Consider the following 22620-nt stretch of genomic DNA (forward strand, 5'->3'; position numbering starts at 1 on the left):
TTAAAATATTGTGGCATGCAGGGTATATGAGTAAAATAGGTCTTCCTCTGGTGTGCAGGTATTGTGTACTGGACAGTTCTGGGTCGGGGATCTCAGTTTGGCTCTATCAAACGTGCCTATATGACCACATTCAATGATTACGGCAACAACCCGGTGAAAGAAGTGGACCTGAATCTGCGCTACATTGCCAATCCTGATGGTATCGCTGTGGACTGGGTTGGCAGGTAATTAATCAGGAATGAGGCTTTACTTTTATGCTGTAGATGATGATCTCTACTCAGTTTTTTAAATCACTGTTCACAGGCACATTTACTGGACGGATGCTGGGACCAATCGAATTGAAGTGGCTAAACTTGATGGGCGGTACAGGAAGTGGTTAATCCACACTGATCTCAACCAGCCAGCTGCCATTGTTGTGAACCCATCACTCGGGTATGAGGATGTATACAACATTTGTTTATAAAGATTTAAGCTTAAAGTGTTTGGAGAAAAAATGGGTTATTTCTGTGATTGCTTCTGGACAGGATGATGTACTGGACAGACTGGGGCAGGAACCCCAGGATAGAGTCCGCATGGATGGATGGTCAGCACAGACAGGTGTTGGTACAGGAGGAGGACCTGGGCTGGCCTACTGGTTTGACTGTGGACTATCTGAATGGAAACAGAATTTATTGGTGTGACTCCAAAGAAAACATAATTGAATCCATGAAGCCTGATGGCACAGACAGGAGAATCGTCATATCAGGAGGTCAGTGCACTAATATCTGCGGAAACCATTTAAACAGATAAAACCCTGACAGATTCAGCGTAAGTTATAGTTTGTGTTCTTTCTTATTTTTCCCAGACATTGGACATCCCTACAGTCTGGATGTCTTTGAGGGACATGTGTACTGGACAACAAAAGACAAAGGTGAAGTGTGGAGGATAAACAAGTTCGGGAGAGGAAACAAAGTGAAAGTTCTCACCATAAACCCTTGGCTGACACAAATCCGAATTTACCAGGAGCACCGACACAATCAGTCAGGTCAGAACTCATTTATCTAATATATATCATGTCAATTATGTAACAATTGTAAAGGTTTCACTCTTCTGTTGGATATTAAGAATGTTAGTGTAATTACATGCAACTTACTATTGATGCCAAATAAGTCATGGTTACTTTCATTCACTTACTAGTCTAAGTGAAGTGTTGGCATTCAGAGACTATTGGATTCAACGTTGATAGTTTAGGTTCTCTTTAATTCATTCTTTGAACAGAATTTCAAACCTATTTCAAACAGTATGAAAAAAACTCCAAGAGACTCTAAATGTTGTAATTTTTTTTTCTACATCTAGAAATGTTTCGCTTATGAACAAAAACATTTTTATGAGTGGAAGATATTACCGTATCTAAAGGACATCAGGGGGGATATCCCAAATCTTAAACTCACAACTCTGACTGTGAATCATGCAAAGCTACACAATAAGCACGTAGGGCTGGGTGCTAGCTTGGCTCACCTGGCTAAGTATGTTAGCACATGCTTTAATGCTTCAGTGGCCTGGATTTAAATTTGAGATAGAACCTTTTACTGCTCTCTTCCTACATTAACCACAGAATAAATAAACTAAAGTAACCAACTATTATCTTACGTGGATATCCCTAAGATATTAGTCACAATGTAAAGATCCTGAATGAGCTCCCATTTGTCACAAACTGGATCAGAGTAGGTGGCCAGGAAGGAGTCTGCACAAGAAGTTGACTTAAATATAAAATCATTTATTAAACATAATCAAACCAAGACATAACGATCACCAATAAGTTTATCTGGGCCAGCTTTTATAGCCTGCAAGACACAGGTGACCTGCATTAGCTGGCGACCCTCCTATAACAACTAAGAAACAGCAGGCAATGGCTTTCGGGTGTGGCAGTATTGCAGCGCGTGTTATCCCCCACATGATCGCTCCCCACTTTTCTGTCTAATCTACAGTGGGGCAAAAAAGTATTTAGTCAGCCACCGATTGTGCAAGTTCCCCCACTTAAAATGATGACAGAGGTCAGTAATTTGCACCAGAGGTACACTTCAACTGTGAGAGACAGAATGTGAAAAAAAAATCCATGAATCCACATGTTAGGATTTGTAAAGAATTTATTCGTAAATCAGGGTGGAAAATAAGTATTTGGTCACCTCAAACAAGGAAAATCTCTGGCTCTCACAGACCTGTAACGTCTTCTGTAAGAAGGTTTTCTGTCCCCCACTCGTTACCTGTATGAATGGCACCTGTTTGAACTCATCATCTGTATAAAAGACACCTGTCCACAGCCTCAAACAGTCAGACTCCAAACTCCGCCATGGCCAAGACCAAAGACCTTTCGAAGGACACCAGGAAAAGTATTGTAGACCTGCACCAGACATGGAAGAGTGAATCTACAATAGGCAAGCAGCTTGGTGTGAAAAAATCAACTGTGGGAGCAATCATCAGAAAATGGAAGACATACAAGACCACTGATAATCTCCCTCGATCTGGGGCTCCACGGAAGATCTCATCCCGTGGGGTCAAAATGATCATGAGAACGGTGAGCAAAGATCCCAGAACCACACGGGGGGACCTGGTGAATGACCTGCAGAGAGCTGGGACCAAAGTAACAAAGGTCACCATCAGTAACACACTACAACGGCAGGGAATCAAATCCCGCAGTGCCAGACGTGTTCCGCTGCTGAAGCCAGTGCATGTCCAGGCCCGTCTGAAGTTTGCCAGAGAGCACATGGATGATACAGCAGAGGATTGGGAGAATGTCATGTGGTCAGATGAAACCAAAGTAGAACTTTTTGGTATAAACTCAACTCGTCGTGTTTGGAGGAAGAAGAATACTGAGTTGCATCCCAAGAACACCATACCTACTGTGAAGCATGGGGGTGGAAACATCATGCTATGGGGCTGTTTTTCTGCCAAGGGGACAGGACGACTGATCCGTGTTAAGGACAGAATGAATGGGGCCATGTATCGTGAGATTTTGAGCCAAAACCTCCTACCATCAGTGAGAACTTTGAAGATGAAACGAGGCTGGGTCTTCCAACATGACAATGATCCAAAACACACCGCCGGGCAACAAAGGAGTGGCTCCGTAAGAAGCATTTGAAAGTCCTGGAGTGGCCTAGCCAGTCTCCAGACCTCAACCCCATAGAAAATCTGTGGCGGGAGTTGAAAGTCCGTGTTGCTCGGCGACAGCCCCAAAACATCACTGCTCTCGAGAAGATCTGCATGGAGGAATGGGCCAAAATACCAGCTACTGTGTGTGCAAACCTGGTAAAGACCTATAGTAAACGTTTGACCTCTGTTATTGCCAACAAAGGTTATGTTACAAAGTATTGAGTTGTATTTTTGTTATTGACCAAATACTTATTTTCCACCCTGATTTACAAATAAATTCTTTACAAATCCTACCATGTGGATTCATGGATTTTTTTTTCACATTCTGTCTCTCACAGTTGAAGTGTACCTCTGGTGCAAATTACTGACCTCTGTCATCATTTTAGGTGGGGGAACTTGCACAATCGGTGGCTGACTAAATACTTTTTTGCCCCACTGTATGCTGTTCTATCGGATAAATAAAGGCAAACAATCCAAGAATACTAATATAAAGCTTGAAAAACCTAAACCCTCACTGACAATAGGCATACTTGCGAGTATAAAACTGAGATCCAGATAAATTGAGTTTCTGTAGAAATCATTTGAAGTCATAGAGTTAGACCAAATCTTTGCAATTTGTTAATTTTCAGGCAGGAAGCACAATACATTAAACTTATTTTTATGTAGTTAAGCACAGACACAGGGACCAATGTAATTATAAAGGGCTTAGTTTTAAGTGTTTTCTCTTGTAAATGAGGACTAGTGAAGTGGTAATATGTCTTGAAATGTGTTGCCAGCTTAAGATATTTCCCAAAATACTTTTATTTTGCTCACTGTGTTGCTTTCGCTCTCTGATGTCATTAGTTTCCAACCCTTGTAAGAATGTGTGCAGTCACCTGTGTCTTCTTCGACCTGGTGGATACACCTGTGCCTGCCCGCAAGGCTCCTCCCCGGTGGAGTTTGACTCCAACGAATGTGACGCAGGTAAATAACAACAACTGCAGTGCATGTACTGTCTGCACCCTCACATAAGCTGGGGTTTCGCATCAATACATCCATCCTCCACTCGTGCTTGGCTGCTCCTGTGTGGTTTTGAGAGACTGTGCTGTGATATTGTTTCATTGTTGTTGACTCTCTGGTACGCCTGGCTTTTGCTCCTGCAGCCATTGAGGCTCCTGTTGCAATGCCGCTTGCATGTAGATGCATGAATGGTGGAACCTGCTACACTGATGAAGGGGGCCTGCCCAAGTGCAAGTGAGTTCATGTGCCACGGCCATTTTTACCCATCGCTGTCAGTGATACCTCATATCTTTGGAATTTTCCAGCACACTTCGGGTTGTTTTACCAGTGAGGTTTTCCTGCGGCTAAAGATTGTTATCGCATTTGATCATGATTCTGTGCAGATGTCCTTATGGCTATGTGGGCAGCTACTGTGAGATGGGAAAGTCGAGGGGTGCCCCAGCAGGAACAGGTATGGTCGTTTACTTATAAGCTAACTAACATTTTTTAATGTCTTAGTATTGAAACTAGACCCAGTGTTATTGTTAGCCAGTAGCAGCTATTTGCCACTATATTGTTATTGGCATTAGAAAGAAGAAATATTTAAAGAAGAGACGGGACCTTTCAATATCCTTAGGGATTAATAAAGTATTCTGATTCTGATTTAACTACGTTACGAGTGGTATACTTTGTCCACCAGAGGGCACTCTGCGACTTTTGTCGCTAACTCACTGTTTGGAAAGCGACAAGCAACAACCAGCTGATCTGAGCAGATCGCAAAGAGTAATCTGCGACTTGTTGAGAGATGAAAAGAAGTTTATTTATAAACTGCATTGTCATATTATCTTAGTAAGAGCTCATAAATAACTACACATAAATGTTTCACACAGAAAAATATTGGCTGCTTTTTAAATCACCAAATATCAGCATCAGTCCTGTATCCTATATCCTATATCAGTCAAGCTCTACTTAAAGCAATATTTCCTGCATGCATGCTGAAGACGTCACATTTATTTACTGCTTATTTGCCTAAAATTTTAAGGTGGGAACATTCTGGCTCAGCATTTGCAGAATTTGTTGAGTGGATGAAATCTCAGAGTTTTTAATAGCTAGCTAATTAACACATTAGTTTGACCAATGTTTAACATAAACTAACAGGTCTGCTAAAAGTCACAAACACTAATGGGCTTGTCAGCAAAATGTTATTAGTCACGTTAATGATCTGCATCTCACTGCGAATGTCCTGTATCATGAATCTGCATATTTACCCCCTTTTTCCTTTAGCTGTAGCTATTTTATTGGCAGTCATTATCATCCTGATTACTGGAGGTTTGGCTGTTGGAGTTTTCCTCAACTACAAACGAACAGGCTCTTTCATCCCCTCCATGCCCAAACTACCCAGGTTTCTACCACTTCTTTTCGGTTCAGTTTTTTTCAGTTAAAACTGTGATGGAGCTCACGGTATAGATTTCAGACCAAAGTTCAGGTGTTTGTGTTTTGTTTTTGTTCAGCCTCAGCAGCTTGGTGAAATCCGCTGACACTGGGAATGGGGTGACGTTTCGGTCGGGTGATAATGTGGATCTCGGACCCTCACACGTTGGAGTGTCATTCATTGACACAGGCATGCAGATGGTGAGTCTTGGATAAATGCATACAAGCAGCTAATCATTTCCAGGATCACTAAAAGTACAAAATCAGCGTTTTTGAACATGTTCGCGTACAACTTCAAGAAGTGCTTGTTTGAGAGCTTAACAAATATTTAAAAGTTCAGTAATAACTATATCAACAATCTCACCATTATAATATCCCCATAGGATGATCATTTTGCCATGGAGCCTGGGAGGCAGCCGATTACATTTGAGAACCCACTGTATGCCACTGGTCACGTGTCTGGGGACCCTGCTGTTATTCATGCCACGCAGGTACTCACAAATGAATATCTTTTGCACTTTACAGGTTAGAGCAGGGACTTTCAGACCTACACAGCTTGTAGAAATTAATTAAAGAAAACGAATAGGAATTGAAATTGGCTCTAAAATCATTTTGACTAACAACCAAGTAAAATAATAAAAAAAATAAAGAAAAAGAAAGAGGTTCACAAATTAACAATAGAATAGAAGCAGATAATATACTTACATCCCACCACATTAAGCCTTGACCCTCTGAGGCTGGGTTAGTATCTCCTTATGACTATTATACAAAGTGTATACTATACATTTATTATGAAATAGAAATGAACAATATAAAGAGGAACTACTGGAGATCCTGTGCTGCCAAAATAACACTAATCTGGTGCCTCTATTATGTTACACAAAGGAGGAAAAAACAAACCACAAAGACATCGCTGTGTATTTTTTTTAGATTGTGTTTTATGAACCTTTAATTAATCTGATTTATAATCATAAACTGCTACATTTTTGCTTTAAAACAGGTGACTGTGAATGTGAGCAGTGATCAGCGGGAGAACAACTTTGTAAACCCGACTTACCGTGGAGACCCGAGCGTAGGCGTGGTAAACACGTCTACCGTCAGCACCCAACCTGTCCATGTGAATATCATACGTGCACAAAGTCAAAAGAAATCTACTTTAAATACTTTTAAAGCACCCGTGCATGGAGCCACCTCAGTGACTGTGTTTTGTTTGCAGGAGTCAAAGTGGAGCTTATTCAAACGAAAATTAAAGCCAAGCACCACATTTGAAAACCCTTCATATTCAGAGGTATGTCCGGCCATTTTCTAAGATATCAGAAATTAAACAGAAAGTTGGGGTGGGGAGGGGCTTCTCTTTTTTACCGTCTGTGCTGTTTTACAGATGAGGGATGAAAAGCCCGTAGGAAGCAGCGGGGACTCTTCTGCCCCTGAGCCATCTCCGTTTGCCCCCCCTGCCAAACCTCAGAAGAGGGATCGCCCCAACACCTTCTCGCCTACCGAGGACAGCTTCAAAGACACGGCCAACCTCGTTAAAGAGGACAGTGACGTATAACCCCTCTCTTGCGGACGGGAATTGAAAAATGAAACACACTTTGCACAGAATTTATTTTTTTATGCAGCCTGTGTACAAAACTCAAATCGTTTTAGGAGAGAAGTACCTTTCTATAGAACAAAGAAAAACGTCTTCCGTGACTATGCCTTCTGACATTTCTTATGCCAATTTTGTGTTAATGTTTTTTGTTTCTTTATCCTGATGTACGATATGTATATCTTTGCACTGAAGCTGCTGATAGAAATGTTAATAAATATGTTGTATATTTGTAAATTTGGACAGTAAGATTTTTTTTCAGAAATATTCTGGAATAGATCCTAAATAGTTCGGCGTGAAGAAAATAACACATATAAAAGGCGAGCTGCATTGTGAATGTACAAAATGATCAAAGGAAATTGGAGAAATGCGATGGGTAATAATATCTGTTTCACCACTGAATATATACCTCATTTCACGGCTTAATTGAAGCAAGACAGATTCGATTTTATATCTCTTCAGTATGTGCTCCAATATAAACAGATGCATAGGCTTAAATACGTGTGCAAAGCATACTTTTATCCTTCTTAATCAAACTCATTTTTACCTTACATCACCTTTGCAACTTTTGAATTGATACGATTGTTTTTTAGTGATATTACTGAAATGAATAATGGCCAAATTAGTTTGGAACAGTACTTGAATGTGCCCAAGTCTATTGCGTGGATATGTAGTTGATCATCTTAAAGAGCAATATACAACCCAAGAATACAGATGTAGACATTTTCTAATAAGTTCTTTACAGATTGATCTATGTTGTATCATAATGAGGACAAATAAAAAATGTTATCTGTGAGGAAATGTCCAAATGGATTCAATTTCTGCTGCTGAGACGTGCATGAATAAATTTCTTATTTTGTAACTTGGTCTCTTTTTCATCACTTTATTGTTACGGTCCATCTATAGATCTTAGAGAGGTCTGGGGGCTACGCCTTGGACACCAAACAAATGCATAGAGGGAGACAAAGATTTAGGGTCATGTTCATCCATGTTTGCCCCTTTCTGCCTTGAGAGCTGCCTTAATTCTTCACAGCACAGATTCAGCAAGATGCTGGCAACGTTCCTCAGAGATTTTGGCTCTTATTGACATGATAGCATCACACAGTTGCTGCAGATTTGTCAGTTGCACATTAATGGTGTGAATCTCCCCTACCACAACATCCTAAATGAGTTAGTGTTGTCCTGCTGGAAGTCGCCACCATAGGCTGTGGTGTTTAAACAATTTCAAACATATGAGCTTAAATATGTGGCACACTTTAGGTCCTTTAGATCCACACCATTACACCACCACCTCCACCATGAAACACTGATACAAGACAGGACGGATCCACGATTTCATATTAATTATGTCGTATTCTGACCCGATTAACTGAATGTCACAGCAGAAATCAAGACTCAACAGGCCAGTCTTGTATTGTTTAATTTTGGTGAGCCCGTGCACATTGTAACCTTAGCTTCCTCTTCTTAGCCGATGGGAATGGGACCCGGTGGGGTCATCTGCTGCTCTAGCTCATCTCCTTCAGTGTTTGATGTGTTGTGTGTTCAGAGATGCTCTTCTGTATATCTTGGTTTTAACAAGTGGTTATTTGAGCTACTGTTTTATCTTTTTTTGAATCATCTTTTCTAACCCCTAGAGATGCTGTGTGGAAAAATCTCAATCAGCTTTAGCTTAGGGTGAACATGGTCAACATATACACAGGAGAGAAGTAATGACACAGTCATACAAAGTTTTACAGCGATGTTAAAGGCTGTCTGCTATTTACATCTTTTGTTTAGGAGAAGGGAGAATCAAATTGACTATAAAGTCTGCAATGAATGAAGGGAGGTAGGACAAAGGGATCCAGAAAAGCTTTGCGTCCCAGCCTGCTGCGTAACGTGTGCGTGGGAAGCGAGCGGTCAGCGCGTGCTCCATGCACCTCGTCACCTTAGAGATATCCGGACTGCACAAGAGTCCCATGGAGAAGGTCTGAGCTTTCACATCTGAGAGATCAATAATCAGATAAAAGTGATCTTACAGAGCATCTGTTTAGTTGATCTGTAGCTGATTTAAACAAAGTGCACTTTTACTCACACTCATCAAAGTATGTAGCTCCATATGAGTCTTTCACATCTTGAGGGAGGCGGGACCACAGCCTCCTCAGGTTAGCGTCAATAAGATCAATGCGGGTCACGTTAGTCTTGAAGAAACCGGGCTCGATGATGCTCACATTAATACCAAAGTGCTGCATGTCCCTCCTGGTCAGACAAAGCAGACAGCGTGTCTCTTGAAAGCAAGTGAAAGAATTTTACTGAGCACTTCTCCATCAGTACTATGCTGCGGCATAGTTAATATGTGAGTATTTTCAATCCTTTGATACTTTCATTAGACTGTGGTAGATGTCATTTCTGCTTTACTATATTTTTATGTGTATTTTTATGTGTATGTATTTTTTTTTTTATAGGCAGAGGTCAATGGGTCCATTTTTGGACAAAAGGTCCATTAACAGATAACAAATATCAAATATTTGTTATTTGAAAATAGGCATGAATTCAAAAGCTTTGGAAGTGTTTCTTAAAGCCTGGTTCTGCTGGAGGTTTCTTGCTGTTAAAAATGAGTTTCTCCTTCCCCACTGTCGCCAAGTACTTGCTCATAGGGGGCTTCTTATTGTTTGCGTTTTCTCTGTATTTTGGGGGATTATGAAGTGCATTGAGATGATTTGATATTATATAAATAAAACTGAATAAAAGTGAATTGAAGATTTCAGCTCTTTCAACTACTGCTAACATCGCTTTATAGTAGTCTCCTGATCTCCCCTTAAAAGATGCGTAACTAACTGTAGTGTGGAGTTATCAAAGCATCAGGACACTCACATTATTTTATTGGTCCAATGTCACCAAAACCATCTTGCCTACCCAAGTGTTAATCCTTTCTTTTTTTTTCTTTTTTTTAAATTATGACTTAAAAACCCCCACCTCAGCAGTATGTTTTTAACCACATGTTCATACCTGAGGCTGTCAGAAAAGGCTTCCACTCCCCATTTGGACAGGCAGTATCCTCCACCAGTGAGAGACAGTCGTCCCAGAATACTGGCTACATTCACCACTCTGCCCCGAGCTTTCTTTAAGAGAGGCAGAAACTGGAGGGTTACGTCAATCACTCCTAACAGATTCACATCCAAAACCTTTGTGAAATCCTCTAACTTCATCCATTCTGTTGGGCCGATGGGTGTCGATCTTCCTGCATTATTCACCAGACCCCACAGACCTGCAGGATACACAATAACGACCACCAGAAAACAGCTCATGACATCCAAAATGCTGCAGCAAGAGTCCTGACAGGGACTAGAAAGAGAGAGCATATTTCTCCTGTTTTGGCTTCCCTTCATTGGCTTCCTGTTAAATCCAGAATTGAATTCAAAATCCTGCTCCTCACATACAAGGTCTTAAATAATCAGGCCCCATCTTATCTTAATGACCTTGTAGTACCATATCACCCTATTAGAGCGCTCCGCTCTCGCTCTGCAGGCCTACTTGTTGTTCCTAGAGTATTTAAAAGTAGAATGGGAGGGAGAGCCTTCAGTTTTCAGGCCCCTCTTCTGTGGAACCAGCTTCCAGTTTGGATTCGGGAGACAGACACTATCTCTACTTTTAAGATTAGGCTTAAAACTTTCCTTTTTTCTAAAGCATATAGTTAGGGCTGGACCAGGTGACCCTGAATCCTCCCTTTGTTATGCTGCAATAGATGTAGGCTGCCGGGGGATTCCCATGATGCATTGAGTTTTTCCTTTCCAGTCACCTTTCTCACTCTTCATCTTTTAAATCTTTTGCTTTGTAATCTTGACAGATTAAACTGCTTACAGCCCATGCAGATGCTTCTCTGCATCTCCAGATGTCAAACACTGACCTGCTGTGCAAGGTTTTAGTACAAGTTGATCAATCTGCTACCTATGTTCAACCCTAGAGAAGAGTATGAGATGCTCCACATACACAGGTTGGCCAAATTTTGGTTTGTATCCTTTTCTGTAGGCATTTTGTAAGTATGGCATGAAACTTCCTTGTGTGTGTGCTAATATGCATCTGAATGTTGGATGAAGCCAGGTCTATAATTCCTATTTGCTGGAGTAGACTCATTGCAGAGATGACTTTGGACATCTTTTGCATACAAAATAGTATTTTTTCCCAACTTATGTAAAATTTGTTTGGTTCTTGTGGAAAATCAGATGTTTTTGCCCCCTGGGTTTCGAAAAATTTGAAAATCTATGTGGTGAAAATCTGTCATTGACACACTGAACATCTGAGAAGCAGGTGAAAACAGACATATGGGTTCTTTTCTAATGATCTATAAGATAAAAAGGTTAGGAGCCACTTACATAGAGCATGGGCCTGACAAACTGATCTATGGCATTTGTTTTACACATTTGCCACCTTTATTTTTTTCAGTAAAAATCTTTTTCATAGATAAAATCAAATGATGGAATTACTTTTTGCCCATCAGTAATAACATTTGTTTTCAGCACATGCTGTCCCACAGTTGGTAGTCAGATCTCAGTCTACAGTCTTGATTTATGTCAGAAGCAGGTTTCTCCCTTAAAAGGCAAGATGTGTTACATGTATCAGTAGGAGGATGATGGGTTGATGACGGGATGGACCAGCTTGGCTTTATCTCTCCCAGTGCTTCACTCTGACTGGCACCCTATCAGTGTGCACCCCCTGCTGTCCGCCCGGCTCACCTCGCTCTCCGACCTCTCTGCTCACAGACTCCACCGCCTTCCTGATGCTCGCGCTGTCCGTAACATCCAGCAGGAAGGCCTTCAGTCTGGGGGAGGCAGCCGCTGCCAAGTCTGCGGCACCTTTCTCTGTGAGGCAGGCGGCCATGACTTGGAAACCTTTTCGGTCCAGCTGTTTGGCCAGAAGATTCCCAAAGCCGCTGTCACAGCCTGTGATGAGCACATGTTTCTGGCTGAAACCATCAACCTTGTAGGAATCTCTGATGTACCAGCGGACGGCAGCGAGCGTGGCCAGAAGGAAAACACAGGTTAGGGCCAGGTGTGACAGGATTACCTAAGACACAAAAATTACAACTAAAATGAAAGACTTCACACATTCATAATGCCATCCTCTACTTTATTTTAATCTCTGGATAAAGTAATTAATTTATACAAAAACAGAGAAATCGTCTTACCCCTGCCAAATAAGCTGCTAGACGGTCTGTAAATACCTGGTGGGAGAAACTTGGGATGCATTTCAAAACATTTAAGCAGCAGTAATGAAACCTGAATTATACACACGGCCTCTTAATGTTTGTTTAGCCTCGTTTTATTTTTCATAAAGCAGAGCATCACATAAAAGTTCTGGACATCGAAGAATAAAGCAATTTAACACTTAAATAAAAGATTTAAAACTTGTCTCAGTGTTAAAGCCTGTAACCACATTAGCAAACCAGGGCGCCACTGCTATTATTTAGCTTCAGCTCCCCCTTGTGGCTCAACTGGTTATGGCAGAATTACATAGCTTTTAAAGCCATTCACAACTAAGTGAGCCCTTAACCCAGTATTGAGTAGAACAGACTGAGATCTAAGAAAATGTGGCCACACCTGATTAATATGTCCCCAAATGAAGTTCAGTTCACCCAAACAGAAAATTGGCATCTACCCTCACAGGTCTGAAAGCTGGAAGGTTAAACTGAATACATTTAATCAGTATGTCTTGATGCATTCTCAATCATCCAGGTAAGTAAATCTCCAAAAATTGATTCTGTTCATCTGGATGTAACGTTTTGTGGGAGAAACGTTTCGTCACTCATCCAAGTGACTTCTTCAGTCTCAGCTGACTGCAGGTTTCCTCATCTTATAAACAGTACATTTGCATAATGACTGAAAAGCTGGAAAGGCACCTAAAGAAAGCCCCAGCTGATCCAGGAGTGAAGGACAACCGCTCCCCAAGCGAAAACCTGTAGTGATCCCATATGTGTCAGGAGTATCGGAGTAGTTGAGACGCATTTTTTTTAAACACCAGGTTTCTGTGGCTTTTAAACCCCAAAACACGCTGCGCCAAAAATTGATCCACCCCAAGGATCGGGTCCCCCGACACAAACAGAGTAACATAGTGTACACTGTTAAGTGCCAGGAGGATTGCCAGGATTTATACATCGGGGAAACCAAACAACCTCTGGCGAAGCGGATGGCACAACACAGAAGAACTACCTCGTCAGGCCAGGATTCTGCAGTCTATTTACACCTACAGGCCAGTGGACACTCTTTCAAGGATGAGGATGTGCACATCCTGGACAGGGAGGAACGCTGGTTTGAGCGCGGAGTCAAGGAGGCCATTTATGTGAAAAGGGAAAGACCATCTCTGAATCGAGGAGGGGGCCTAAGGGTACATCTTTCACCATCTTACAATGCTGTGATTGCAGCCATTCCCCAACTCTCTGTGAACGATACTCATGGCCATTGATCAGTTGTCTTTGATCAGTGGGTTTTGGTCGGTGGTTGTTGATCAATGGTCATGAGGATTTGCATAACTAAGATTAAGGAACTGACCTCCCAGCCCATTGTTCCTTCAGTGGGCTGGTTTCAGTCATTATGCAAATGTACTGTTTATAAGATCGGGGAAACCTGCAGTCGAAACGCTTCTCCCACAAAACACTACGTCCAGATGAACAGAATCAACTTTTGGAGATTTAATCAGCATATTTGTGAGCACAGGTTTACTGACCTTTCATGTGTTACTTTTTACTTCTGCTTTACCAGATTTCATATGGTAACATTATGTTATCCTAGAACTCATTTGAGAGGGGAATATATGAGGGAGCGGATGTGGCTCAGGAGGTACAGCAGTTCATCTATTATTCAGGAGGCTGGTGGTTTGATCCTTAGCCCCCCTGGTCTGCATGCTGGAGTATCGTTGGGCAAGATACTAAATCCTGACTTGCCCCTGATGTGTGTGCATGAATGTTATGCATTAAAAAAAAAAAAAAAGTGTATATGTGTGAGTGAATGAAGCTTGAAGTGAGAGAGTGCTTTGAGAACTCAAACTGAACTGATAAGCACTAGAACTACAGCCCATTTATCTGACATCTGTTAGCTCAAACTACAGGAAAATGCTGCTTAGAGCTCACGATTATAAAAGACTTACCAAAAACTGGATCATTACTTTTTATAGACACTCAGCGATATACTTGAACAATAAAACTGTAAAGAATTATTCCAATGTTCTTTTACATTGTGGTGTGAGAGATTTTATTAAAAGATCTTAATCCAGTCCTCTTTGTTTCTCACACGAACATGCGGGAATAAGGAAGTATGCAGTTGGAAAAAAATGTGTACGATTTTGGGCATTTTCTCAATACATTTTATTTTATTTGTGCACCAATTGTGTTTCATTAACATAACCCTGTGAAAACTCAAAGCCAAACTATCTGCATGTTAGAAACTACACTATGGGTAAACAGATTTTTAAAAACATGACAATTTTCATTCATCCACCAGATGGCATCAGATCTCATTAGGCTATCTACTGAAAGTAAAATGTAACAAAAACCCCCCAAAAAACCCCAAAAAACGCATACAAAAATAACAAAAGGTTTCAATCGAGCCACTCCTGTCAAGTCTGCTAATTAACTTAGTGTAAAATAAATAAACAGCCAATAACTTATCCAGACGTTAGCTGAGCTAGGTGATCACAATGGGTACCAAGAGCCCAACAGCACAAATTTAAGCACCACTAAATGTACAATAGTAGAACAAATAATAATCATAAAAATAATACAAACATACCATGGTTACAGCTTTAGATGTTTCTGCTGCTTCACCCCTGGGAATATAAATTAACTGAAAGGTGCTTTCTACATCAAAACCTGGTGCTGAAGGTGAAGTTATGTAACAAGTCTGCAGAGTCATAGTCCGATTTAACAGGAGGGTCTAAAAGGTTACACGCTTGGGCTTGTGTAATACACTCAGAGTCCATGAGCCCTGGTTCTGATAACAGCACTCCCCTTTCAACTGAAATCAATTGTGAAAGCACAAAATCTCTGACTAAAGGTTACAGAGCACACTCTTCGATATGTAGGACGAATACATGTTAGGATTTTTTGCTTTACTAGCAAAGGTGAGATGACACAGCATTCAAGATTATTACATGACTTGACACAAAGTTAATTGTCAGTGCTCAAAGGTTTCTTCATTACCTGACATGTACTCTTCTGAGTGCAGCTCTATTAATCAATTAAATAGATGTAATAATGTCTAGAGTCATAATTATCGTAAGAAAATAAACACACGCCCATATAATCTTCAGATTAGCCCAAAATGCTTCACTGACTGACGTGACAGAAACTACAGCGCAGATATTTTGGGTCTGGGTTTACTTTTAATTAAATACGTGTCTGAGAGCCAGCTCGGCATGTACGACATCGGCAACCAGAGGAACTTGGCGTCCCACCCGGGGGAGTAGCGAGTGCGTGGATAAAGGGCAGAGATGGCGTGCTCCATACAGCCGACCACCTTCATCAGGTCCCCGTCTACAATCTGCCTGTACCTCTCGTCCAACTGCTCAAGCGCTAAAAAGAGAAATGTTTCACACATGAGTTCTGTAAAAATGATTCAATTCAATTAAAGGACTAATGATCATCAGTCGGGATCATAGGCAAGATTAATGCAGCTGAAAAGAGTCCAGAAAGCTTCTGGTGCACGAAATCTTGTCTGCTGCATATTGATTCTGCACAGTCACATGAAATGAAGAGATTAAAGTAGATACAATGTCAGGCTGAAGATGGAAAGGAGTGCAATGGATGAACAGCTTGAAAACATAATGCATCCGAGTAAGTCTTATCTGTTAAATGAAATAAAGCATCTCACTTGTGTCCAAGAAACCATGCCCGTAGTCATCTTTCACTTCCTGAGGTAATCTTTCCCAGAGCTTCATGAAGTTATTCTTCAACATAGCTGTGTCAGTCACGTTTGTTTTAAAGAACCCGGGCTCAATGCATAACACCTTGACTCCAAATGGTGTCATGTCGATACTGAAACACAAAATGAGATGCTGCAAGTCAGCAGACTCACAGGGTACGCATGTACAGGCTTGAAAAGTCAGATGTGCTCTCACCGGAGGCTGTCATTGAAGGACTCCACTCCATACTTGGACACACAGTAAGGTCCGCCGAATGGGCTGATTCGACCACACACACTGGCGATGTTTATCACCCTGCCTTTGGCCTTCTTGATGAGGGGGAGGACACTCAGGGTCACATCGATGACACCGAGCAGATTGACCGCTATCATAGGTTTGAAATCTTCTACGGTGAGCCAGTCGTTGGGACCGGACGGCACTGAGATTCCAGCGTTGTTCACGACAGCCCAGAGGCCTGAAGTAACACAAACCCAACAACAAGAAGCACAATGAGAGCCACAGTACGGACACACAAATCCCTGCTTTGGACTGCGTGTTATAATCATTATTGTTGAAATATAGTATACCATAAAAACAGGGCCACATGAGAATTGGGACTGTTGTTGAGGGCTGGAACAGTAAGATTAACTAATTTATACTCAACGTAACTTTATCTCCTTACAAACTGCTGTTGGAGAGAGATGATGTCAAAAATATTCCCCAACTGTGGCCCTTGGGAAAACTCAAATGTCATAACTTTTTAAATTCTTTGTGTTATTGCTGGGAGATATTGTTTCTGGGTCATTAACCCAGACTGATTGTGAAATCATAGCAAACCACTCTTAAGAACATTGTGTATTTGCTTCTCATTTTATGTCATGTAGGCCCACTTTAAAGTGATAAACATGCTCTGCCGGTTTCTAATCTAGACTCAATTCCATGAATCCACACTTTGAAAAATCACTGATATGAGCAGCTAAGCATCTACTACAATAAAGTCAAATGATTTGCAGATACACTTCACTTTCCACTGCATAACATTAACTTCTCAAAGCCAGTTTAAAAATTGGGCTCAGAACTTTGTTTTCATTTCCCAGGTCTGATATTCAATTCAATTCAATTTATATAGCCCCAAATCACAACAACAGTTGCCACAAGGTGCTTTATATTGTACAGTAGATCCTATAATAGATACAGAGAAAAACCCAACAATCATATGACCCCCTATGAGCAAGCGCTTTGGTGACAGGGGGAAGGAAAAACTCCATTTTAACAGGAAGAAACCTCCGGCAGAACCAGGCTCAGGGAGGGGCGGCCATCAACCATTAAAACAAGCCCCAAACCCTAAAATGACTGGAAATGAGTTAAACAGGCTGGCTCTTCCTGCAGGCACACTTCAAATCCAAACACTGAGTCATTAAATACATTAACCCTTTTACGCATAGTGGTCACTACAGTGGACAGCTATTCAAAGGCTGTTTTCTTGTCTTTGTGTCAGCGTTGGTGGTATACTTGCACATAAATACAACACACAATGTATATTATTTATTTGTTTGTCAAATTCACAAGTCAAAACATATGTTGTCCACCGAAATTGACATGTAAAAAATTCTTTGAAAAGTACTTGCTTTTAAAAAAAAAATGAAGTTCAAAAATATTTTTTTCGTGCCTAAAGATGAATAAAAACACTAACATAATGAGATGTTCTCTTTGCTTCATTGTTCTTACAGTTCAGTTGTTCAGGGTTTGTTTTATTTTCCTTCATGCTGGAATAAACAGAGTGAGTGGGTGGGTGGGTGGGTGGGTAGCTGGGTTATTGACTATACTGACAACAGATAGGAGTATACAGACTGACACAGTCCTCACTGTGAAAAAGGAAGGCCTTTACATTAAGTTTCAGTCTTGTTCACATTTTATTCAAGAAAACAATACTGAATAATTCTTTCATTAGTATATTTATTCTACTCACGCCTATCTAAAGCGATTAAAAATTACTGTGATGGACTACTTTTGCGATAAAAATAAAGAAATGACTGTGAAAACAGATGAATTGCCTTAACAGCCACTTTAACTAATCCTGGTTTTTCCTGGCATGTAATCCAAATATTTGACATTTAAGTTCATCAGTTAAAAATGGGAGACTTTACACTGAGCCACTCACCCTTCTGTCCAACCAGAGTCTTGATGAAAGCTGCCACTTTGCTCACACTCTCAGAGTCGGCGACGTCCAGGTGGATGGTGGTCAGTTTGTCGGAGGAGACCTTCTTCAGCTCATCCTCACCCTTCCCGGTGTAACAGCCTGCAATCACGCGGAAGCCCAGCTTGTCCAGGTGTCTCGCCAGGAGATTACCAAACCCGGAGTCGCAACCTGTGATGTACACATACTTGTCCTCCTTGTTGGAGACTCTTTTGGTTTCTCTGTACCAGCGATAAACGAACCAAACAGCCACCAGCCCGAGGATGTACAGAAACATTTTTCTAAGGTCAAGAAGAAGGTGGAACATTATTATTAGGTTATATTCAAATAACTTCGGGAACTTTTATACATATATATTATAGGTCATGGTTAAACGATTATAACAAATAGGTGTTGATGTGCAATAACATAGGAGGTTGAGCCAAAACCCTTAGCGGCTGTGTGAGGGGGTCAAAACTACGAGTGTAGGCTGCTGATAAATGACAGCTTCATCTGATGATTAAATCATTGAGATCAATGACACGGTTCTGAATTGTGCCAGTCCGGTTGGCCAATATGATTACATACCTTATTAGAATGACAGGGTTTCTAATAAGGTATGACTCTAAAGTCTTGACTTGTTTTCCTTATTTTAATTACTTAAAAGACCTGTCATATTTGAATGCCTACTCCATCATTCTTCTTTGGTTAACCGGCTGCTCTTTTGTACAAATACTCGTCATATCTGAATCTACTTTGTAAAGAAAACCAGCACTTGTATTTGCATTGGATGTGAGGAATAGACAGTAACGAAACCATGCTGTGATTTACGGATCATCCTGTCACTCCTGTTTGGCCAACCGTACACCTAATGCTCTTTTCTTCAATGAAGGAAATGACCTTACACCTACTCTTCTGCATATTCCTGTAATATGTTGTCTTGACTTTGCGCACACATTCACACTCCTATTTGTCATGCATAGTTTTACATCTGTAAACCATCTGAGCATGCTACTACAGGTTAACAACCTGCTGTGACTTGACACACTCAAGCTCCGTAAACATGCTTTACAACGCTCATGACGTGATGCCTGTGGGCTTGGCAGACTTCACAGACAACCAAAAAGACTAAACTTTTTGGGTTTGGGGTTTTTTTAGTAAATGAGAAATACTTTATTTGTGAAATTATTTAAAAATGCCCGATGATTAAAGTGATGACAATAACATCTGGCAGATGCTTCTCTCCCAGACTGATATCATGCATTATAGATGGTGACAGCATGTAGCATGAAGGCCTTACATATATACACAATGGCGCCACTGTGAGGGAACCTGTTAGAATGAAAGATTAAATCATCTGTTTTGACTACAAACACAATCAGCAACTGGTGAGACTGCAGACGGAAATATAAAGATAAACTAAACATCTGCAAAATGCAAAGAATGAGAGATAACACAAGGCTGTGAAGAATTTCACATATTACTTTGACGACTTTTACTGTCATTTGAGAAATGAGACAAAGGAAATGGCCACGGGAAGTTTTACACTCTCGTCTAGCGGATGAAGAAGTATTTAAATTATTGTGAGTAAATTTAGAAATATTACACTATAAAAGAAATTAGCACGAACATACATTTAAAGCTACTTTTGGGTGCTCTCCTTCTTTCCCCAAAGGTTAACCATAGGAGATCGATCCACATGTTTGATCTGACACAGATTTTATGCTGGCTCTAATGCACCGTTGCCAGTTATCTGTGTTTCCCCCCTGTGTTTTTGTGGATCCTCCTGGTCTTTAAACTAGTGAATGGTTAGGTTAGGTAAAGTACTTAAAGTAAAAGGCCGAAATTTGTGTATCATAATTACAACAATTTAGGTTCAGATTTATTTTTATTTTTCCAAGTTGAAAATACCGATTTTAAAATATGTTCCCCTGAGTCAAGATGAGGAAGTAGGAGAAATGCTTGAGTAAATGTACTAGTTGACAGGTTTATCCGGTGGAACAATGTACTAAGGTGGGGATGGAGGTGGGATCAGCCTGGGTGACTGGAGCTGGGTGTGGCAGGAATGCCCTGTGGGCTATGCAGGAGTCGCACAAGCTAATTAATTTTGAAAATCTGGATTCATCTTTATGTTAGATTTTTGGATCTAACATATCTGTAAAACACTGGAGGAATAACAAAAAATCTCTCTTAATGTTGTTCCACAGTGATATTCTCACACAGAGTCAAGAACAAGAAATAAAATTCAAATTAGTTAATTTCACAAAACAAAAAAGAAAGAAAAAAGAAAGAAGGAAAACAGGAAATAATCACAGTTTAGAAGCCGGGACCTGGGGGGTATTTGATACTTTTTCCTCAGTAAGATTTCTCTTAATAATACTCATCTTGACCCACACAGTTCATTGATTATGAAATCAGTTGATTATCCTCCTCAGCTGCAGGTAGATTCAAAAGCCTTACCTGTGGTGGGGTGAATGCGCCTCACACCTTTGAACTGATCAGAATAAACGAGTAACTGAAGTTACTGGGTGTAACACTGAGCCAAGCCTTTTATCGCATTAACTTTAAATTCGTCACCTTTAGTTCACTTTCCCGCCTGTTATATAAAATATAAAATTTCAAGGCGCGGAAAGATTGATAAACTTCATATATGGAGTGTAAGTAAAAAAAAAAAAAAAAGATATAAAAAAACAACTCACTTCCGTGTTTTCCAAAGTCAGTACATGAAATGAGACCTGCAGCGCAGCGAGGCATGAACCTCCACCGAAAAGAAGTAAGAAGCTCATTTTTCTCTCTCCTCTATTTAATTTGTTGCCAGTTCTCCGAAACTTCCGGGGATAGTGGTTGACTCTAAGGGTTGCCATGGCTGCGTGACAAAATGCACCAAAAGGGAGAGAACGCGGGGGTAAGAAGCAGCACAGCCAGTTCAGCGGAAAAATTACTGAACTGGCAACTTCAGCCGGAGCTCTGTGTTTTTTTTCCACTGAAAATTGAATGAAGAGCGCCAACCCCTGGACACTAAATTTCTCGCTCAATTTTTATTACACTTATTTCATTTATTTATTTATTTATTTTTTAATCTTTTTTTGTCTTCAACTGTATCTTTACTGGTTCTTGATGTGTAGAGCTTGGACCTGAAGAAACACAAACCCATTCCGTTTCTTTATTTTATATGGAGAGAATGACCATAATCAGTCTATCAAAGTCTACACTGTTGCTTTCGTGTCTCACTGCCAGGAAACCAGTGGGACCACGGAAATTCACAGTTCCCATTTCAGAAGTAATGTGATAACCACAGCCCGCCTCCAGCTCTAACATACTGTACCAGTCAAGCAACGATATGTTAATTACTGAGCTTTGGGAGGTTTTGGAGGTGCATTTTATTACCGTTCAAGCCACAGTAGGCTGGTTTCCAGTCTGTGCTAAGCAGTGTTGGTCAAGTTACTTGAAAAAAGTAATCAGTAACTAATTACTGATTACTTCCCCAAAAAAGTAATCCCGTTACTTTACTGATTACTTATTTTCAAAAGTAATTAATTACTTAGTTACTTAGTTACTTAGTTACTTTTTAAAAACACGATTTACAACCTGAAGAGGTGATAAAGCGATAGATCTTTCAGCCCAATTCTACTTTTTCTACATAATCCATCATACAAAATGTAATCAAATGGAAAAGTCTCTTTTTTTAAGTTGTTTTATCATTTTTAATCTTTTAACTTTATGCATCAAGCAAAAATTTAATTATATGCAACATTCTCTGAGTTGAATAAATGAGTTTAACATTTAAACCTATTTTCTGCACATTCCAGCACATAAAATAAAATAATTTTTTGTGTTTACACTCACTCTTTCAAATAGATGCAAGTAAAACACAGCAGAACATAAATAAAGTCAAAGACTCAGCGGTCCTGTTGCTCTATTTTCACCTGTAAAGCAGGACTGCAGTAGGCGGAGGTTTACCCTGGTGCAGGTGTGCAGCGGTCAGTGGAAGGATACGGCAGTTTCTCTGTGAGTTTCCCATCACGTCGTAGCTACTCGGTGCTTGCTCGGAAGTTTAGGGGTTTTTTTCGCTGTAAAAAGAAGTTTTCTTCCCACGCACGATGGACGCTAATGTTTTTGTCACTTTTTATGGAATCAAACTCAAAGTAAGGTCAGTACTTCCACGCTTTAAACGCTGCATGCTCATACTCTCTCCCGCACTGGATATGTGATCCATTGTTGATCTGCACACAGCTGTTGTCACTAACGGCGCACTCGCTTACGTCACTGTCGTGAGACATTCTCGCAAAAAATCACGGTTTTAGTAACGCAGTAACGCAGCGTTCCTACGGGAAAGTAACGGTAATCTAATTACCGATTTTGCAATAGTAATCCCTTACTTTACTCGTTACTCGAAAAAAGTAATCAGATTACAGTAACGCGTTACAAGTAACGCGTTACTGCCCATCTC

General features: G+C 40.5%; 3 protein-coding genes across 5 annotated transcripts in view; 1 reads left to right on the forward strand and 2 right to left on the reverse strand.

The window, feature by feature from the left end:
* Positions 1-7988, forward strand: part of lrp2a (low density lipoprotein receptor-related protein 2a) — a 55524-nt gene extending 47536 nt beyond the window's left edge. For both annotated transcript variants that reach the window (XM_026143784.1, XM_026143785.1), the window contains 13 exons: positions 59-224; positions 304-432; positions 525-748; positions 845-1024; positions 3973-4092; positions 4272-4362; positions 4512-4579; positions 5392-5509; positions 5619-5739; positions 5922-6029; positions 6539-6655; positions 6755-6826; positions 6920-7988. In XM_026143784.1, coding sequence (XP_025999569.1) covers positions 59-224; positions 304-432; positions 525-748; positions 845-1024; positions 3973-4092; positions 4272-4362; positions 4512-4579; positions 5392-5509; positions 5619-5739; positions 5922-6029; positions 6539-6655; positions 6755-6826; positions 6920-7090 — 1685 coding nt within the window. In that variant the 3' untranslated portion in view covers positions 7091-7988. The remainder of the gene's footprint in view (positions 1-58; positions 225-303; positions 433-524; positions 749-844; positions 1025-3972; positions 4093-4271; positions 4363-4511; positions 4580-5391; positions 5510-5618; positions 5740-5921; positions 6030-6538; positions 6656-6754; positions 6827-6919) is intronic.
* Positions 7989-8529: 541 nt separating this feature from the next.
* Positions 8530-15020, reverse strand: rdh1 (retinol dehydrogenase 1). The gene is made up of 6 exons (XM_026143786.1): positions 14884-15020; positions 12288-12323; positions 11836-12166; positions 10112-10370; positions 9198-9361; positions 8530-9106 (listed from the first exon to the last, which is right to left on the reverse strand). Exons 1-6 carry the CDS (start codon positions 15004-15006, stop codon positions 8886-8888), a joined length of 1134 nt encoding a protein of 377 aa, XP_025999571.1. The 5' UTR covers positions 15007-15020; the 3' UTR covers positions 8530-8885.
* Positions 15021-15436: 416 nt separating this feature from the next.
* dhrs9 (dehydrogenase/reductase (SDR family) member 9) lies at positions 15437-20942 on the reverse strand. 2 transcript variants are annotated; one of them, XM_026143787.1, is made up of 5 exons: positions 20870-20942; positions 18156-18472; positions 16211-16469; positions 15964-16127; positions 15437-15665 (listed from the first exon to the last, which is right to left on the reverse strand). In XM_026143787.1, exons 2-5 carry the CDS (start codon positions 18466-18468, stop codon positions 15442-15444), a joined length of 960 nt encoding a protein of 319 aa, XP_025999572.1. In that variant the 5' UTR covers positions 18469-18472; positions 20870-20942; the 3' UTR covers positions 15437-15441. The 2 variants fall into 2 exon arrangements, with proteins under 2 accessions (XP_025999572.1, XP_025999573.1); XM_026143788.1 differs by lacking the exon at positions 20870-20942 and adding an exon at positions 20631-20779.
* Between the last annotated feature and the right edge of the window lie 1678 nt (positions 20943-22620).

This window comes from Astatotilapia calliptera, chromosome 16 (assembly GCF_900246225.1).
Source record: "Astatotilapia calliptera chromosome 16, fAstCal1.2, whole genome shotgun sequence".
In the NCBI taxonomy this organism is placed as follows: Eukaryota; Metazoa; Chordata; class Actinopteri; order Cichliformes; family Cichlidae; genus Astatotilapia; species Astatotilapia calliptera.

Bases quoted from the DNA above. Each gene is read 5' to 3' on its own strand.
- rdh1 (XM_026143786.1), bottom strand. From the start codon at position 15,006: ATGACTCTGCAGACTTGTTACATAACTTCACCTTCAGCACCAGGTTTT. The intron at 12,324-14,883 runs GTATGTTTGTAT...TTCTCCCACCAG, and splicing joins CATCTAAAGCTGTAACCATG to GTATTTACAGACCGTCTAGC. The intron at 10,371-11,835 runs GTGAGCCGGGCG...TGTATCCTGCAG, and splicing joins CAGAGAGGTCGGAGAGCGAG to GTCTGTGGGGTCTGGTGAAT.
- dhrs9 (XM_026143787.1), bottom strand. From the start codon at position 18,468: ATGTTTCTGTACATCCTCGGGCTGGTGGCTGTTTGGTTCGTTTATCGC. The intron at 16,128-16,210 runs GTGAGAGCACAT...TTTGTGTTTCAG, and splicing joins TCCTTCAATGACAGCCTCCG to TATCGACATGACACCATTTG. The intron at 15,666-15,963 runs GTGAGATGCTTT...TTCTCTTTTTAG, and splicing joins GCATGGTTTCTTGGACACAA to CGCTTGAGCAGTTGGACGAG.